This window comes from Notechis scutatus, chromosome 1 (assembly GCF_049901735.1).
Source record: "Notechis scutatus isolate UNSWTSFEM ecotype Mainland chromosome 1, rNotScu1.2, whole genome shotgun sequence".
In the NCBI taxonomy this organism is placed as follows: Eukaryota; Metazoa; Chordata; class Lepidosauria; order Squamata; family Elapidae; genus Notechis; species Notechis scutatus.
In genome coordinates, this window is record NC_142009.1 from 45,489,117 (window position 1) to 45,505,341 (window position 16,225).

At 39.1% G+C, this 16,225-nt stretch overlaps 1 protein-coding gene across 2 annotated transcripts in view; it reads right to left on the reverse strand.

The window, feature by feature from the left end:
- Window positions 1-1,898: 1,898 nt before the first annotated feature.
- The window catches only part of PLEKHH2 (pleckstrin homology, MyTH4 and FERM domain containing H2), a 68,012-nt gene continuing 53,685 nt past the window's right edge, over window positions 1,899-16,225 (reverse strand). For both annotated transcript variants that reach the window (XM_026683426.2, XM_087962928.1), the window contains 10 exons: window positions 15,434-15,531; window positions 14,480-14,657; window positions 13,451-13,606; window positions 12,938-13,035; window positions 11,877-12,018; window positions 10,949-11,094; window positions 10,264-10,393; window positions 9,086-9,172; window positions 3,232-3,369; window positions 1,899-2,253 (listed from right to left, as the gene is read on the reverse strand). In XM_026683426.2, coding sequence (XP_026539211.2) covers window positions 2,083-2,253; window positions 3,232-3,369; window positions 9,086-9,172; window positions 10,264-10,393; window positions 10,949-11,094; window positions 11,877-12,018; window positions 12,938-13,035; window positions 13,451-13,606; window positions 14,480-14,657; window positions 15,434-15,531 — 1,344 coding nt within the window. In that variant the 3' untranslated portion in view covers window positions 1,899-2,082. The remainder of the gene's footprint in view (window positions 2,254-3,231; window positions 3,370-9,085; window positions 9,173-10,263; window positions 10,394-10,948; window positions 11,095-11,876; window positions 12,019-12,937; window positions 13,036-13,450; window positions 13,607-14,479; window positions 14,658-15,433; window positions 15,532-16,225) is intronic.

Genomic DNA, 16,225 nt, shown 5'->3' on the forward strand with positions numbered 1-16,225 from the left:
CATTACATAGTTGAATGTGCTGACAACAAAATCACACAAAAATTATCAGTGGAAATCAAATTTAGCAACCCATGGAGGTCTGGATTTGGAGTTACACTCAAAATTAAAGTGGAAAAAAACACTACAGGCTGATCCAACTTTGATGTAATGTCCTTAAAACAAGTCAAAATGAGGCTCAGTAGTGTGTGTGGCCTCCACGTGCCTGTATGACCTCCCTACAACGCCTGGGCATGCTCCTGACGAGGTGGCAGAAGGTCTCCTGAGGGATCTCCTCCCACACCTGGACTAAAGCATCCCCCAATTCCTGAACAGTCTGTGGTGCAATGTGGCATTGGTGGATGGAGCGAGACATGATGCCCCAGATGCGCTCAATGGGATTCAGGTCTGGGGAACGGGCGGGCCAGTCCATAGCATCAATGCCTTCATCTTGCAGGAACTACTGACACACTACAGCCACATGAGGTCTAGCATTGTCGTGCATTAGGAGGAACCCAGGGCCAACCGCACCAGCATATGGTCTCACAAGGGGTCTGAGGATCTCATCTCAGTACCTAATGGCAGTCAGGCTACCTCTGGCGAGCACATGGAGGGCTGTGCAGCCCCCTAAAGAAATGCCACCCCACACCATTACTGACCCACTGCCAAACCGGTCATGCTGGAGGATGTTGCAGGCAGCAGAACGTTCTCCACGGCGCCTCCAGACCCTGTCATGTCTGTCACATGTGCTCAGTGTGAACCTGCTTTCATCTGTGAAGAGCACAGGGCACCAGTGGTGAATTTGCCAGTCTTGGTGTTCTCTTGCAAATGCCAAACGTCCTGCATGGGGTCGGGCTGTAAGCACAACCCCCACCTGTGGACATCGGGCCCTCATACCACCTCATGGAGTCTGTTTCTGACCGTTTGAGCAGCTACATGCACATTTGTGGCCCGCTGAAGGTCATTTTGCAGGGTTCTGGCAGTGCTCCTCCTGTCCCTTCTTGCACAAAGGCGGTGGTAGCGATCCTGATGCTGGGTTGTTGCCCTCCTACGGCCTCCTCCATGTCTCCTGATGTACTGGCCTGTCTCCTGGTAGCGCCTCCATGCTCTGGACACTACGCTGACAGACACAGCAAACCTTCTTGCCACAGCTCGCATTGATGTGCCATCCTGGATGAGCTGCACTACCTGAGCCACTTGTGTGGGTTGTAGACTCCATCTTATGGTACCACTAGAGTGAAAGCACCGCCAGCATTCAAAAGTGACCAAACCATCATCAGCCAGAAAGCGTAGGAACTGAGAAGTGGTCTGTGGTCACCACCTGCAGAACCACTCCTTTATTGGGGATGTCTTGCTAACTGCCTATGCTTTCCACCTGTTGTCTATTCATTTGCACAACAGCATGTGAAATTGATTGTCAATCAGTGTTGCTACCTAAGTGGACAGTATGATTCACAGAAATGTGATTGACTTGGAGTTACATTGTGTTGTTTTGAGCAGTGTGTATATGTATGTATGTATATATATATATGGTATTCAGCTTTGTTCGAGTATTTTCCCACGTCGTTATAGTTGTGCTTTTAAAAGCACAACTATAATGATGTGGGAAAATACCCAAACAAAGCTGAATACCATACATGTATGTACCCGCAAAAACTTAAGAAAACACACACACACACACACATATATATATATTCTTAAGTTTATATATATATATATGTGTGTGTGTGTTGTGTGTGTGTGTGTGTGTATACATACACACACACACACACACACACACACACACATATATAAAATATAATATAATATGTTCTAATAATTATGAAAAAAGTGCAATTTCTCGTGTACCATAACTTTCAGCTTGAGTAGGACTATTACTTCCAGGGTGCAAAAATCTAGATAGCTACCAAGGCAAAAAGATCATTCTTCTATATTTTTACTGTCATCCAGGGATCATCTGAATTTTTACAGTTCACATCGGAGAATCCCAAGCTTGGTAGAAGAATAAACGTGCAAGAGATATTGTTAATTTCTAATTTACAACAGACTGTCCTTTCAAAATAGTAACCTAAATTTACCCTCACTATTCATAGATACTTGAACTTTTCATAATAAAGTAGGTCCTTTGGTTGGTCTGTTTTGCAGTAAAAATGAATGACATTCGACATCATTAGATTTTGGACTTCTTGACTGTGGAGCAGAACATTCATGAACTGTCTTCTTTTGTTGATGAAAATTGTTAATATAGCTGGCAATAAGTAGAGTAATCTCAAGGATCTGAAAACAAAATGCATGCAGTTAATAGTAATGATACATTTAGAACACATTTAATAGATTTTAATTGTCTAATTGGACTAATTTTCTATTTGGACTGAATGGGAGGCAAAAAGTAGAGTGTGTCTAAAAATTCCAATTCAAAATTTTCTCCAATGCATCATTAATATTGTTGTCAAAGTGTGTCCATCAATCAAAGGATATGGAGGAGATTTGATTCCTTTGTATCAGTTTATGATATCAGCTTTTCTTGTTGAAAATGCCTTTACCAGTGGTAGGATTCAAATTTTTTACTACCGGTTCTGTGGGCGTGGCTTGGTGGGTGTGGCAGGGAAGGAGACTGTAAAATCTCCAGTCAGGGGTAGTATTTGCCGGTTATCTGAACTATTCAAAATTTCCGCTACTGGTTCTCCAGAACTGGTCAGAACCTCTGGGCCTCCACTCATTTGGAAAACATGCTTCTAGCATTTTGAAAATAATACTCCAATAAAGATCAGGAAACACTCTTATAGGTCAACAAGATTTTTCAACAAATACCGTAAGGGAGAAGACCACTCAGAATCTGACTGTTTGAGGATATTTTCCTAAAGATTCTTGATTCTCTTTTCTCTCTTCTCATTTTACTTCATATATTGCTTTCATAACAATTGTAGCAATCACTAAATACACATTTATTAAAAGGCAGTCCTGCGTCCTTCCACTTACCTTTTCATTTTGTTTAAATTTAAGCAAAGTATTAGTTACAGCCATCTAAATACCTGAGAACCATCTGGAAACAAGAGACATTCTTGAAAATAAAAATTGTGCTAATCCTTTGGTTTGAACCATGCCAATCTTATATGTTAGATGAAAAGCATTTTGAAAAACAAAGCTTAAAAGTCAATTAAGCAGGGAGATTTCTATGAGTGTTAGTTGTCTACTTTTGTTCTATATATGCAATGTCATTTAAAGCTGGTAAACAATTTTGTTTAATATACTAACCTTTGGTTTGGCAAAAGTAAACAAGAGTTTTTCAGTATGCTTCTCTTCTGTACTCATGTTGTTTACCACCAGCATAAAGTCTTCTTGAAACCCTCCAAAGGTCACTAGGTTCTTATACAAATATGTCAGTATTAACCGCTTAGAAGTGCAAAAGAAATGATGTTCCATAAAAGAGAGGGAAAAGAAATAGAGAGAGAAAATAATGTCTATTTATTTTAGAGACATGGCTTTGAATTCAGGAATTACGTAATTTTTAGAATGATTTATAAGGGAATGTTTCATTTCAGTAATAATCTATCAGGACTGCATTCTAAACCTTTGTTACTAAAGTGACCGACACAGAATCAATTCAACCAAAATACTCTGCAGCATGCTCACTACATATTATACCCATCACACATAGCCATCAAATACATTCACAGTCATAATGTTTATTGAATTATATGTACCGGTGGATTGGATCCTGACTTAATTATACTTCAAAAATATCCTACAAATCAGAGGGACCATATCTAATTAAATTAAGCCCTTTTGATTTTAATTATCTATATTAAATATGATTAACTCTGGATCCATTCCAATGTGATTTTTTAGAACAAATATTTGGCATTATGGTCTAAGACAGTGGTTCTCAAGCTTGGTCAGTCCACTGCCCGCTTGGTGCTACAAACTCATCCTCAGTGCCCCCCACCCAGAGGTGGGATTCAAATTTCTGTGGGAGTGGTCTAATTTGAGGGTGTGGCTTGGCCACGTGACTGGGTAGGCGTGGCTTGCTGGTCCTGTGACTGGGTGGGTGTGGCTTGCTGGTCACATGACTGGCTGGCGTAGCTTGCTGGCTGGGCATGGCTTGCTGGTCACATGACTGGGTAGGTGTAGTTTGGTGGTCATGTGACTTGGTGGGCATGGCCAGGTGACTGGCAAACAAGTGATCCTCACTTAATGGCCGGTTGTTTAGCAAGTGTTCTAATTTATGACTGGCCTCTCCAGAGATACTTGACCTGTTTTTGGAGTTTTGACAGCCATGCACACACACATACTCCTTTCTAACCCTGCTGGAGCAGGTCATTGGACTAGAATCGGCAAAGCATCTCTGATTAGATTCTAGTAGTGAATAAAATCTAATCAGAGATGCTTTGCCGATTCTTGATTTTTTATAAATCTCTTTATTTTATATGCTGAATTGCATTGACGTGTGTGTCCCTTCTTGTGCACAACCCAGAAGCTTTTGTAATTCTTTGCAGCAAAAATTACCAACCTCTGGCTTTGCTCTACTTTTCAAACATGCTGCCACTGCTGTGTTCTAAGTGCCGGCCCCGCAGGTCCACCCCATTGAGCCCACTGCACTGGAGGGACCTGCCCAAGCAAGTCAAGTCAATGGGGTGAGCCTGAGAGAGGGAAAGAGAGGGAGAGAGAAAAGAGAGAGAGAGAGAGAAAGAGAAAGGGGAAAGAAAGAAAAAAGGGACAAAGAAAGAGGGGGGATGGAAGGAAGGGACAGAAAGAAAAAGAAATAAAGGAGGAAGGGAGGAGAAAGATAATGAGATATCTATTCTAGTCCAATCACCTGCTCCAGCAGGGTTAGAAGGGAGAGTTCTCCTTGTAATTTACCAGTACATTTTGGTTTTGCCTTCTTCAGAATTGGCACTGTAATACATTGGGGAAAAGTAATTTTTAGGGTGGAGATCTGGTCCAATGGATCCTGTTTAAAGCCTCAACAAAATGTGAGAGCTTCCTGATAGTCTTGACCATGTTTCGTCCACAAAACCTTTAATAGAAGCCAAAGATGTTTCAATGTGCTGGCAAAGATGTTTCAATGTGGAAAAGGGCCTCAGTCTAAACTAGGCCTCATTTCAATCTGATGCATCAGGTCTCTCTCTCTCTCTTTCTCTCTCTTCTCCCCCTCCCTCCCTCCCAGACTGGCTTTGCTCTACTTTCCCAATGTGCCTGCGGGGCTGGCTCTTCGAACATGTGTGTATGTATGTGTGTGTGTATGTATGTATGTATTTGTTTTCTTAAGTTTTCGCGGGTACTTACATGTATGCTATCCAGCTTTGTTCGGGTATTTTCCCACGTCATTACAGTTGTGCTTTTAAAGTTGTAGCAACGTTTCGACAGAATCTCATCTGCCATCATCAGGCTTCTGTATTGTGTTCGTCTGTGAGTCAGACTTTCACAGCCGTTTCAGTTTTAAATTTGGGGCTAGCCTGGCACAGCAGTAGGCTGGGCCCAAATTTAAACCTGAAAAGTGGTCTGACTACAGAGCTCAGCATAATGTGATGAAGTCTGACTTCTAACAGCACAACTATAATGACATGGGAAGCCTGATGAATACCATGTGCATGATGAGTATATATAGAGAGAGAACAGGTAGGTAGGCAGGCAGAAAAGACCTTTGGATGAATGACATGAGTGAACGTAAGCTTTAGATTACCATGTATGTATGTATGTATATATATATAGAGAGAGACAGGTAGGTAGGCAGGCAGACAGACCTTTTGGATGAATGTATGGATAGTTAGGTAGGAAGGTAGATTGGTAGATAGGTAGGTAGATAGATCTATATTGGTAGATAGGTAGGTAGACAGAAAGACAGGCAGGCAGGCAGGTAGGCAAGCAGGTAGGCAGGCAGACACGCAGACCTTTTGGTCGGGATGGATGGACGGACAGACAGAAAGAATGTGACAGCGGCGGCATTTTGGGAAAGTAGAGCAAAGCCAGAGTGGGAATTGAAGTCCACACGTTGCCAAGGTTGAGAAACATGGGCTGAATATATCAATCAGCCATTCTGGTTTTGAGTTTAGCATGCTGTTTGATTCTGGCTTATAAACCATGGCTAAGATCTTCCTGCTCCTTAATGCAGCTGCCCCTCTGCCCCTTCTCCAGCCCCCTACCCCAGTTCTTTCTTTGGCATCCAATTTTGCAATGCCAACCTCCCCAGGGCAGCGATGCGACCGACTTCACCCTCTTTGCTTCAACCCAAGGTCCACTTCCATCGGGCCAAGCAAGGAGAGGTACTCTGCACACGCTCAGAGACTCCCAACTTCGGGGAAGTGTTCCGACCATCTTTACGCTCCACCCGGGAGGAGGAATGGGTGCAGAATCAGCCCAGACCAGCGGAGGCGCAGAGAACGATCACTTGGAAACTAAGCAAGCAAACAAACAAGTGCAGGGCTCGATCGGAAGAACCGGGCTGCAGAGGGAGGCTAGGTTCTAGGTCTGGGATGGCCACGTAGAGCCGAACTAAACTGAACTATGCGCCTTGGAGAGCTGCAGCTGCACCCACCTGCATTCTGCGCGAAAGCCCAGCTGGCTGGAGAGGTGGAGGCTGTGTGGGCGCTGCACGCTCTCTTGTTCTCTGGGGAAGGAGGCCCTAACGCCGGACCACCCACCCTTTCCACTGCGCACATTGGGAGGGTTTGCTTTTGGGCCTTCTGGCGTGCCTCCACCACTTCCACCGGAGAGGGCAGCCTGAAAGCTAAGGTGCCCCCTTTCTACCACCTCCCACCTTTCTCTCCCACCCCCAGGCTTGGCAAAACTTACCGTGCGCGGGTTTCACATTTGAGGTGCCGGCTATGGAGCGATGAAACAATGGGCTGCGTAGCCGGCAATCAGTGACCCTGCGGGGCCGGTGCCTCGAACACCCCCCCCCTTGCCTCTTAGCGCCCCCCTAAGGCATCCCACCGCCCCCTGGGGGTGGTACCGCCCACTTTGGGAACCACTGGTCTAAGACATACTTTCTAGTAATAACTTTTTGTAATTGGGTGTGAGAATAACCTTGAAGAATAGGAGGAAGAGCTATAGCCAAAACAATGGTTAGATAAGAACAATCTTTGTCCAAAGCAGAAATGTAATTTGAGAAAACATCACAGACTTAACCCTGAGTTCTCTGTAGGATAAAGGGAGGTGGGTGGTCACATTCATACTTGCAAGATATTGTAATACTGTATATAATAGCATTCATATATTAAGATTCCTTGTCTGGTCTACCGCAAAGGACTGACAACAATATTGCAAGTCTGAATATACTGTATCTCCTTTACAGGTGAAACTCGAAAAATTAGAATATCATGCAAAAGTTCATTTATTTCAGTAATGCAACTTAAAAGGTGAAACTAATATATGGGATAGACTCATTACATGCAAAGCAACATAGTTCAAGCTGTGATTTGTCATAATTGAGATGATTATGGCTTACAGCTCATGAAAACCCCAAATCCACAATCTCAGAAAATTAGAATATTACATACAATCAATAAAACAAGGATTGTACATAGAACAATATCGGACCTCTGAAATGTATAAGCATGCATATGTACTCAGTACTTAGTCTGGGCCCCTTTTGCAGCAATTACTGCCTCAATGCGGTGTGGCATGGAAGCTATCAATCTGTGGCACGGCTGAGGTGTTATGGAAGACCAGGATGCTTCAATAGCGGCCTTCAGCTCTTCTGCATTGTTCAGTCTCATGTCTCACATATTTCTCTTAGCAATGCCCCATAGATTCTCTATGGGGTTCAGGTCAGGCGAGTTTGCTGGCCAATCAAGCCCAGTAATCCCACAGTCATTTTGGTGCTTTTGGCAGTGTGGACAGGTGCCAAGTCCTGCTGGAAAATGAAGTCAGCATCCCCATAAAGCTCGTCTGCGGAAGGAAGCATGAAGTGCTCCAAAATCTCCTGGTAGACGGCTGCATTGACTCTGGATTTAATGAAGCACAGTAGACCAACACCAGCAGATGACATGGCTCCCCAAATCAACACAGACTGTGGAAACTTCACACTGGACTTCAAGCATCTTGCAGTGTGTGCCTCTCCATTCTTCCTCCAGACTCTGTGTCCTTGGTTTCCAAATGAGATGCAAAAGTTGCTCTCATCAGAAAAGAGGACTTTGGACCACTGAGCAACAGACCAGTTCTTTTTTTCTTTAGCCCAGGTAAGACGCTTCTGACGTTGTTTGTTGTTCAGGAGCGGCTTGACAAGAGGAATACAACATTTGAAGCCCATGACCAGGTCCATGTGTGGTGGCTCTTGATGCACTGACTCCAGCCTCAGTCCACTCCTTGTGAAAGTCCCCAACACTTTTGAATGGCTTTTTCCTGACAATCCTCTCCAGGCTGCAGTCATCCCTGCTGCTTGTGCACCTTTTTCTTCCACACTTTTCCCTTCCACATAACTTTCTATTTATGTGCTTTGATACAGCACTTTGGGAACATCCAACTTCTTTTGCAATTACCTTTTGAGGCTTTCCCTCCTTATGGAGGGTGTCAATTATGGTTTTCTGCACAACTGTCAGGTCAGCAGTCTTTCCCATGATTGTGCTTCCTACTGAACCAGACTGAGAGACCATTTAAAGGCTCAGGAACCCTTTGCAGGTGTTGTGGCTTAATTAGCTGATTAGAGTGGGACACTTTGAGCCTAGAATATTGAACCTTTTCATAATATTCTAATTTTCTGAGATTGTGGATTTGGGGTTTTCATGAGCTGTAAGCCATAATCATCTCAATTATGACAAATCACGGTTTGAACTATCTTGCTTTGCATGTAATGCGTCTATCTCATATATTAGGTTCACCTTTTAAGTTGCATTACTGAAATAAATGAACTTTTGCACGATATTCTAATTTTTTGAGTTTCACCTGTATACTAAAAATTGTAATTGACGTATTACTACTAGTTAAAAAGTAAATTTTCAAGAATATTTTCTAAAAGTGAGAATCTAAATGAACAAGAACCACTTGTACAGGCTGCTTTCTTTAGCACATAGTTATAAGTGTGCTGAATTCTGATTTTATATAAGCTGGTCTAATACTATAAATAACCTTTGCAGGTATGTATGAAGTATTCAAACTATTTTCTCCTTACCATGCAGTCGTATTCAAGAATGTTAATACCATTTTCAGAAATAGCAAGCCAAATCAATCTGCTCTCTGGTGTGGATGCTGTCAAAAGCTGGAAACAAACAAAACAACAACAACAAAATGAATATACATATAGTACCTAACTGTAGTTATGACATTATTTTCAATAATGAACTGTTCTACATTTTTAATTAATAACTGAAATAATGAACAATTCCATAAAAAGAAACTATCTGAAGGTAAGCAAAGAAAGTATATTGGTGTTTCCTGTGGAAACATAATATTAGAGAGTTGGTGGGTTCAATTGGATGTATTCAGGCAGAGACTAGACAATCACTTGTAATGAATTGTCAAATTTGGATTCTTGCCTCAGTAACCTTAATGGCTTATTCCAACTGTGCTTTTATGATAACCAGATTGTCCTGCATTTGGACTATTTATGCTCAAACATCAAATGATATCAAAACAATTAGGTTCTTGACTTTTTATGTTCTACTCTAATCACATCAATGCACTATTATTTACACACACACATACACACACACGATGATGATTAGAGTAGAACATAAAAAGTCAAGAACCTAATTATTTAAAATAAAATTTATATAGTGCAGGTAAGAAAGCCAGTACGGTGTAGTGATTTAGAAGCAGTCCAGAAACTGGGAAACTATGGCTTCCACTCCCATTTTAGGTACAAAGATAATTGAGTGACATTTGGCCCGTTACTCTCTTAGCTGTAGGAAGGAAGAAATGGCAAACCTCTTCTGAAAAACCTTGCTAAGAAAACTGGAGAATTGAGTAGATAATGCAGGATGCAATCAGTTTTGTCTATAGCTATATCACTGGGCTGCCTTAGAAGATCGTGGGAGCAATTGTATTCTACACTGGTTAGATTGAGCTTTGCAGTTAAATATTTTTCCTAAAATAATGGTGGACTCACCCTCACTGGAAGTTTACAATTGTGGATAGCCATTCCTGAATTGATTAAAGTGTTGATCATGATCCTTACCAGTTGAATATTTCCTGCTCCATTCATTCAATACATTTATAAAATCCACATAAGATATTAATTACTAAATGCTTTAATTATTTTTAATGGCAAGGGTAGAAAGTGCAAGGAAACATGTACAGGCAAAGATTTTTTTTCTGGTAAAGAAGAAAGTGAAAAAAAATTTCTCTCACTTTTGCTGCAAACAGCTTGGCCCCAAAGAGAGGCCACTTCCGTACCACAGCAAGATAAATGCGCACACAATCTACAGCAGTATGCCCACGAAGAGCCATCCATTTGGTTGATAATCTCTGGTACAGCTGTCTTTTAACATGAAGCATAAGGGGGAAAATGCAAAATAAAACAAATGGGATAAAATGAATTATTTGACATTAAATGAAGCACAATATATGTATATACAGTGTCTATGTTTATGTCTATATATACATATAATGAGGTAGCATCATTCTGTAACTTTAAATTTTGGATTTAGTTAATGTGATATGAGATAATTTCCAGCTTACTGGCCATAGAAATGAAAAAGATATGTGTATGATGAGAAAATGGAGCAGATGTCACATGTACAATGCTCTTTCAGTTTGCAATGTCCTACATTTTTTTCTTTTACCATTATATATTCTGAGATGTCAGGCCTCAACTACAACAATTATTATCATAAATATAAAAAATGAAACTACTGGTATTAAATATTAAAAACAATAGTGTACATTTAATTTGGGTGTTAATCATATGTGTTGAAATAATTTATCCAACTTTTTTAGTCTCTGTCTAAGAAATAAAAATTACTGCAACATTTAATGGGACCTTTATGTAGTTCTATTTGCAACTTTTTTAAAGATATAAATATTAGTAACGTACCTTAACTGTTCTTCTGAACAATTATCTCTGTATCTTTTGGGGTAAAATTTCTCTACAACTTGTTTTAAAGTTTGATTAAATTTTGACAGGGAAGTTACTTGACCTGCTGGAGTTGAAAAAGGTCTTTCAAAATCTCCTATTTCCACCTTGTGGATAAGCAACATAAGAAAAAAATAGTGAATGAAAAAGTATTACAAAAGCATCTTAACACCTCAGCATACTTAAGCATCTACAATCTAATATCTATAATGTAATGTGTATGTTCTCAGTATTTTTTAAATAATCCTAATAAATCTAATTGTTGTAAACTCCATGACTTATTTTTAGAAGCTGAAAGTTTTTCATCATTATTAAATGGGTTTCAAGTGCGTCACAAAAAGTTAATTTACGGCATGTTAATGTTCGCCTAACATATTTTTTTAATGTATACCTCTCATCTTTGCTAGAATTGACACATTCCCTAAACACTAAAAACTAACAAAAAAGTTAACAAAAGATATACATAAAGCATACTTTATAAAAAGCAAGGTGTCAATTTTAGAGTCTCTAGAATTGGATTAGCATATAAATTAGTAATAAATAAATATTAAATCATCCTATGCACTATGTGGGACTGGACAACCCTTATTATATGTAGCAAAGTTGGAAAATGCTGCTTAGTATTAACATTAAAACTTATCATTTGGAAAGATATTTAAAGATCAATTCACCAACATCACTGCTTTACTTTCACAATTTGGCTATTACCAGAAAATAAAATGTTGAATTTCACTGATTTGATAAGGCTTTGGTTCAGATAAAAAAAGAATTATTCCAAGCGTAAGACCTAACATTCCAGAACGTAAGAGTAACTGATTTATCTATGCTTTATATCATAAAAGAAATCTACATTAAAGGCAGACAGCTGGAAAATCACAAACATAATTACCTGGGCCAGAAGTGCTGCCAATTCTAGTGCCAGATCTTTATTTACAGGGAAGAACCCATTTATAATTTGATCATTTGTCTGATACATTAACAGTAGCTTTTCTCTTTCTGTCTCTCCCCGGATTTGTACTGAAAAATAAAGCCTGTAAAAGAAAACAGTGATATGTTAAATGCTGATAATCACATAGTATGTGCAGTATGTGCAGGGAATAAATTATAAGGTACTGAAATATATATAAAGTCAGTTCTAGTAATACACATTTTAAAGGCTACTAAAAAGAAGTCTGATCATTTGTAAACTGAATTCATGGAAAATTATGCCCTCTAGAAATATCAAAAGAGATAAATTTTAAGACTATGGTGACACAATGCAATGAAAAAAACCAATGATATTGAAACAGTGATATTCACAGAGGGTCTAGCTAAATGTCAGTATTATAAAACTTTTATAGGAAAAGAAAATATAAGGTAGCCATGCAGCGGGAAAATCACAAGAAATAAGGCAAGGAGATAAAAAAGACAAAGACAAGGCTAAGATAATAATCTGAATTTCCATTTCAGCAGGAAATCTCCTTTCTCAGAACACAAGAGCAGAAGATTGTACACAGGAGAACCAGTTTCTATTTGTTTCTCCTTGGTGCACTACCATCTCCTTGGTGCACTACAAGCTGCTTTCAATGTGGAAATGACCTTCTCTGATGGAATCCAATTAAGCCGGTACCTTTAGTTTCCTCTTTCTGAATTTTTGCACATTCTTATTAGGAGATATGCAAGCTAAGAAAGGAGGATTCTGGTGGATCTTCCTAGATCTTTTGACCTGTTTCTTCCCTTCTAGTTTTTCAAAGAGAAAAAGAGATAAGAGATCAGAAGGATAATGCACTTTGAACGTGCATCTTTTAACATTTTAATAACTAATGTTATTGCTGAAAGTCTGATCAAAGGCAGGTAAGCAGTCAAGAATCTTAAAAAGTAGTTTCATGCAGAAAAAAAGATATAAATCTATTCTAAAGTGTAAAGTTTTATAGTGATAGAAGACAAGAGAAGAAAGTCATTATTTTATACCTGTTTTTGTAAGTAAGCCTAACTGTTCTTGTGCCTTCACATTTTCCTGGATGCTGCTCTTTAGAGGCTTGCTCCCATCTAGAAATAATATCACAGATCTAGAAGGAAAGCCACGAAGAACATTTTTTTCCATGAGTTGCCCCATATTGTACATTTTGGTTAAAATTATTTTATTGTGCTGTTTGCTTAAACTTATTTTGGAATAAAGTAAGAACGAGGGGGAATTGTTTTACTGGCCCTTAACAATGTCATGCAAATCAGCTGTGACAGAGTATTACACTCATATTAGACTGAACATTTTTACAGTTATTCTTTTCAAATTATATTTTAATGAACTTTATGAAAACTAATTTATGAACAAACTTGAATAGAACAATATAAAAATCTTTACTATTTATTATACTACTTTATTTTGTTTGTATGTAGAAAAAAGTAACACATGAAACTATAGTTCCAATCTTAATTCTCTTATCTAAAAATAATATATATTTTATCATTAAAATAGTTGCTCACCTTGATGTTCCCTTGAAGACAATGTTCAATATCTTTGCCAGAAGGATCATCAGTAAATAGAGCAAATCCTGACTGTGCAGGTTTTCTCATTCCTGTATCCTGATTAAGTGTGTTCAAAAATTCTTCAACAGTGGTAGAAGCATCAAATCCAACAACCTGTGCAGATCACATAAATTTTACATCAATTAATTTTGCACCAAACTTGAATATTAGATTTTAAAGTAACAAGTATCATGCTGCAAATATGAAAGTAACATCTAGAGGACTGGATTCAGGGATGTTCTACCACCTAAGAAGTACATATATGGATCCAAATCAGACTGAAAACACAAATATATGATATAGACCTAAGGAAAATTGTACAAAATGTAAAAATAAAAATAAGGGTAGAGTCAAAGAGACATATTTTCCAAAATAGCACCAGCTGAGTCCTAGAATTACAATTACACGTATATGCTCATTGTAAAGTCATAGACAATGAAGTAATGAATAATACGATTCTGAGTCTACAGTAACTGAAAGGTATATTACATAGCCTATGGGCACTCACTTTCTCCTGTAGATATATATTGTATTTGCTTCTTATTGTACTTGCTTGGTTGCAAGCATTTATCTTGGCTAGATGAAATAATCAATGCTCTAATCTTCAGAAGAAAGAAATTATGTCTACTACAAGCACCACACACAATTACTAGAGCTAATTATATGCCTTCTGAAGGCCACACTAGCCTCCAAGGTGAGATTCAGAAACTTTCAATACCATAAAACAACTGCATATAACACCAAAGTCAGCATGAATAATTTATTATAAATTGCTGCAAATTGTTTTTCTAATTAAAAGGTATATTCATTTTATCTGGTCAATCTTTATTTATTGAATAAAAATGTGCACACATAAACATGCATTCAGATTGAAAATTATCTGTTTATCAATAAGGAGGCAATTAAACTTGTAATCTTTAAATATCTGTGGCATTTGTGATTTTAACTTCCCATTATAATTTTGCATCATTTTATGCTTAATTCTACCTGGTATATGCCATTCATGAAATGTACTGGAATACTAAAAGGCAAGGAGTGATGGTAGGGATTTCTTAGAAGTGTTGAAAGAATTTCCATTCTTGATGGTCTGGCTTCTCTGTCACCATTCTGCTGTGTTCGTTCTACACATCGTTGACAGTAAATTGCGTATTTTCCAAACTCAGTCCTGTAAACGCAAAGCTAGTCTTTATGGCTTCATATTTTAAAATGGATTTCAAATGGTCATGTTAATGTTTAAAAGAGTTTAATATGCCATAGTACAGATCTGTGGATTATATACATGAATTTAGATTTGATATACAGAGTTCCAGACTGGCATAAGGACACTCTCTATAAATACTTCGCAAATGTGTTGAAGAACTGTTTTTTTTAAAAAGCTATTAACTTATGTCTTTTAAGTTGTTTGCTTGCTGAAGCAATGGGAACAAGAATATCTTTTTTTAAAGTCAGATTGAAGCAGAAAAAAATGAGAACTGAGATAAAGTTTTGTTAGGAATTGAAAAGTCATAATAAATTTCTTTTTAGAAATCTGTGGTTTAAACTGAAGAATAACATAAAGGCTAGAAGGCAGAACAAGAGGTAGAGCTAAACTGGGAAATCTGTTAGTTCATAATGTTAACCAAAATATGAATTGAATATCTATAGCATTGGGCCCCCCTAAACTTTTGTACCTTAGGCCAGTGCCTACTTAGCCTTAGCCATAAGCTGGTTCTGCCTCAACAAGCCTACTTGGTTTCCAATTTGGAGCCCAAGTTGGACTTTAAATGTTAAAAAAAGAATGCTGAAGTGATAGCATTCAAGGTTATTTCACTGAGGTCACAATAATAATTGAACTGCTCTACGCAAAAATGTTTTATGTTTCTGTGTTACATTCCATTCCAATATTTCATTAATAAAAAGCAATTTTTTGATTTCAGTAATTTTATTTTTCATAAGGTATACCTGGAATCTGCATTCTTCTTCAAATGAAGTTTGATGAACCAAAGGAATGGGTGCTGTGGGAGGAAGAGTCCAACACAGAGTGCTAAAAGCTGCCAGGCCTAGTCAAGAAAGGAAAGCAGAATAATTGCCTCAAGTTTCTCCCAGGATCAAATTGTCTTCAAACAAAGCCTATGAAAATGATAGACACCAACCTCTGAGTATCCAGTTTAAAGACATTCGTTTTGTGTATACCGCAATTTTCGGTGTATGAGATGCACTTCCCACCCCCCCACCCCAAAAATGGGTGGAAATGTCTGTGCGTCTTATATAGCGAATGTTGCCAAAGCCCCGCCCATCCACTGGCCCCCACCCTTTGGTCAGTATAGCCTGATTAAGTACAAGCAGATGATTGTCAATTGGATCTGCCTCCCGATGATCAGCTGTTTCAGGTTGCAGGGATTGCCATCACCTATTGCTGCCTCCATGTACCCCAGTTTTGGCCCATTCCAATCCCCACTTCCTGAAACGGGCTGAAAATAGAGCGCACAGAGGCCGAAAACAGGGCACGCGGAGGCTGAAAACAGGATGCGGAGGCCGAAAATGGGGCACGTGGAGGCGGCAATAGGCTATGGAGATCCCTGCAGCCTGAAACAGCTGGTCTTCGGGAGGCCGATCGAACCGACAATCAGCTGCTCAGGCTATGCTAAAGCTGACCAGGCTGTTTGCTGCAAGAAGGCAAATTGCTGGGAGGCAGAGGCAGATTTTTGTTGTTGTTGTCCTCCCCCAAAACTAGGTGTGTCTTATACTTCGGAG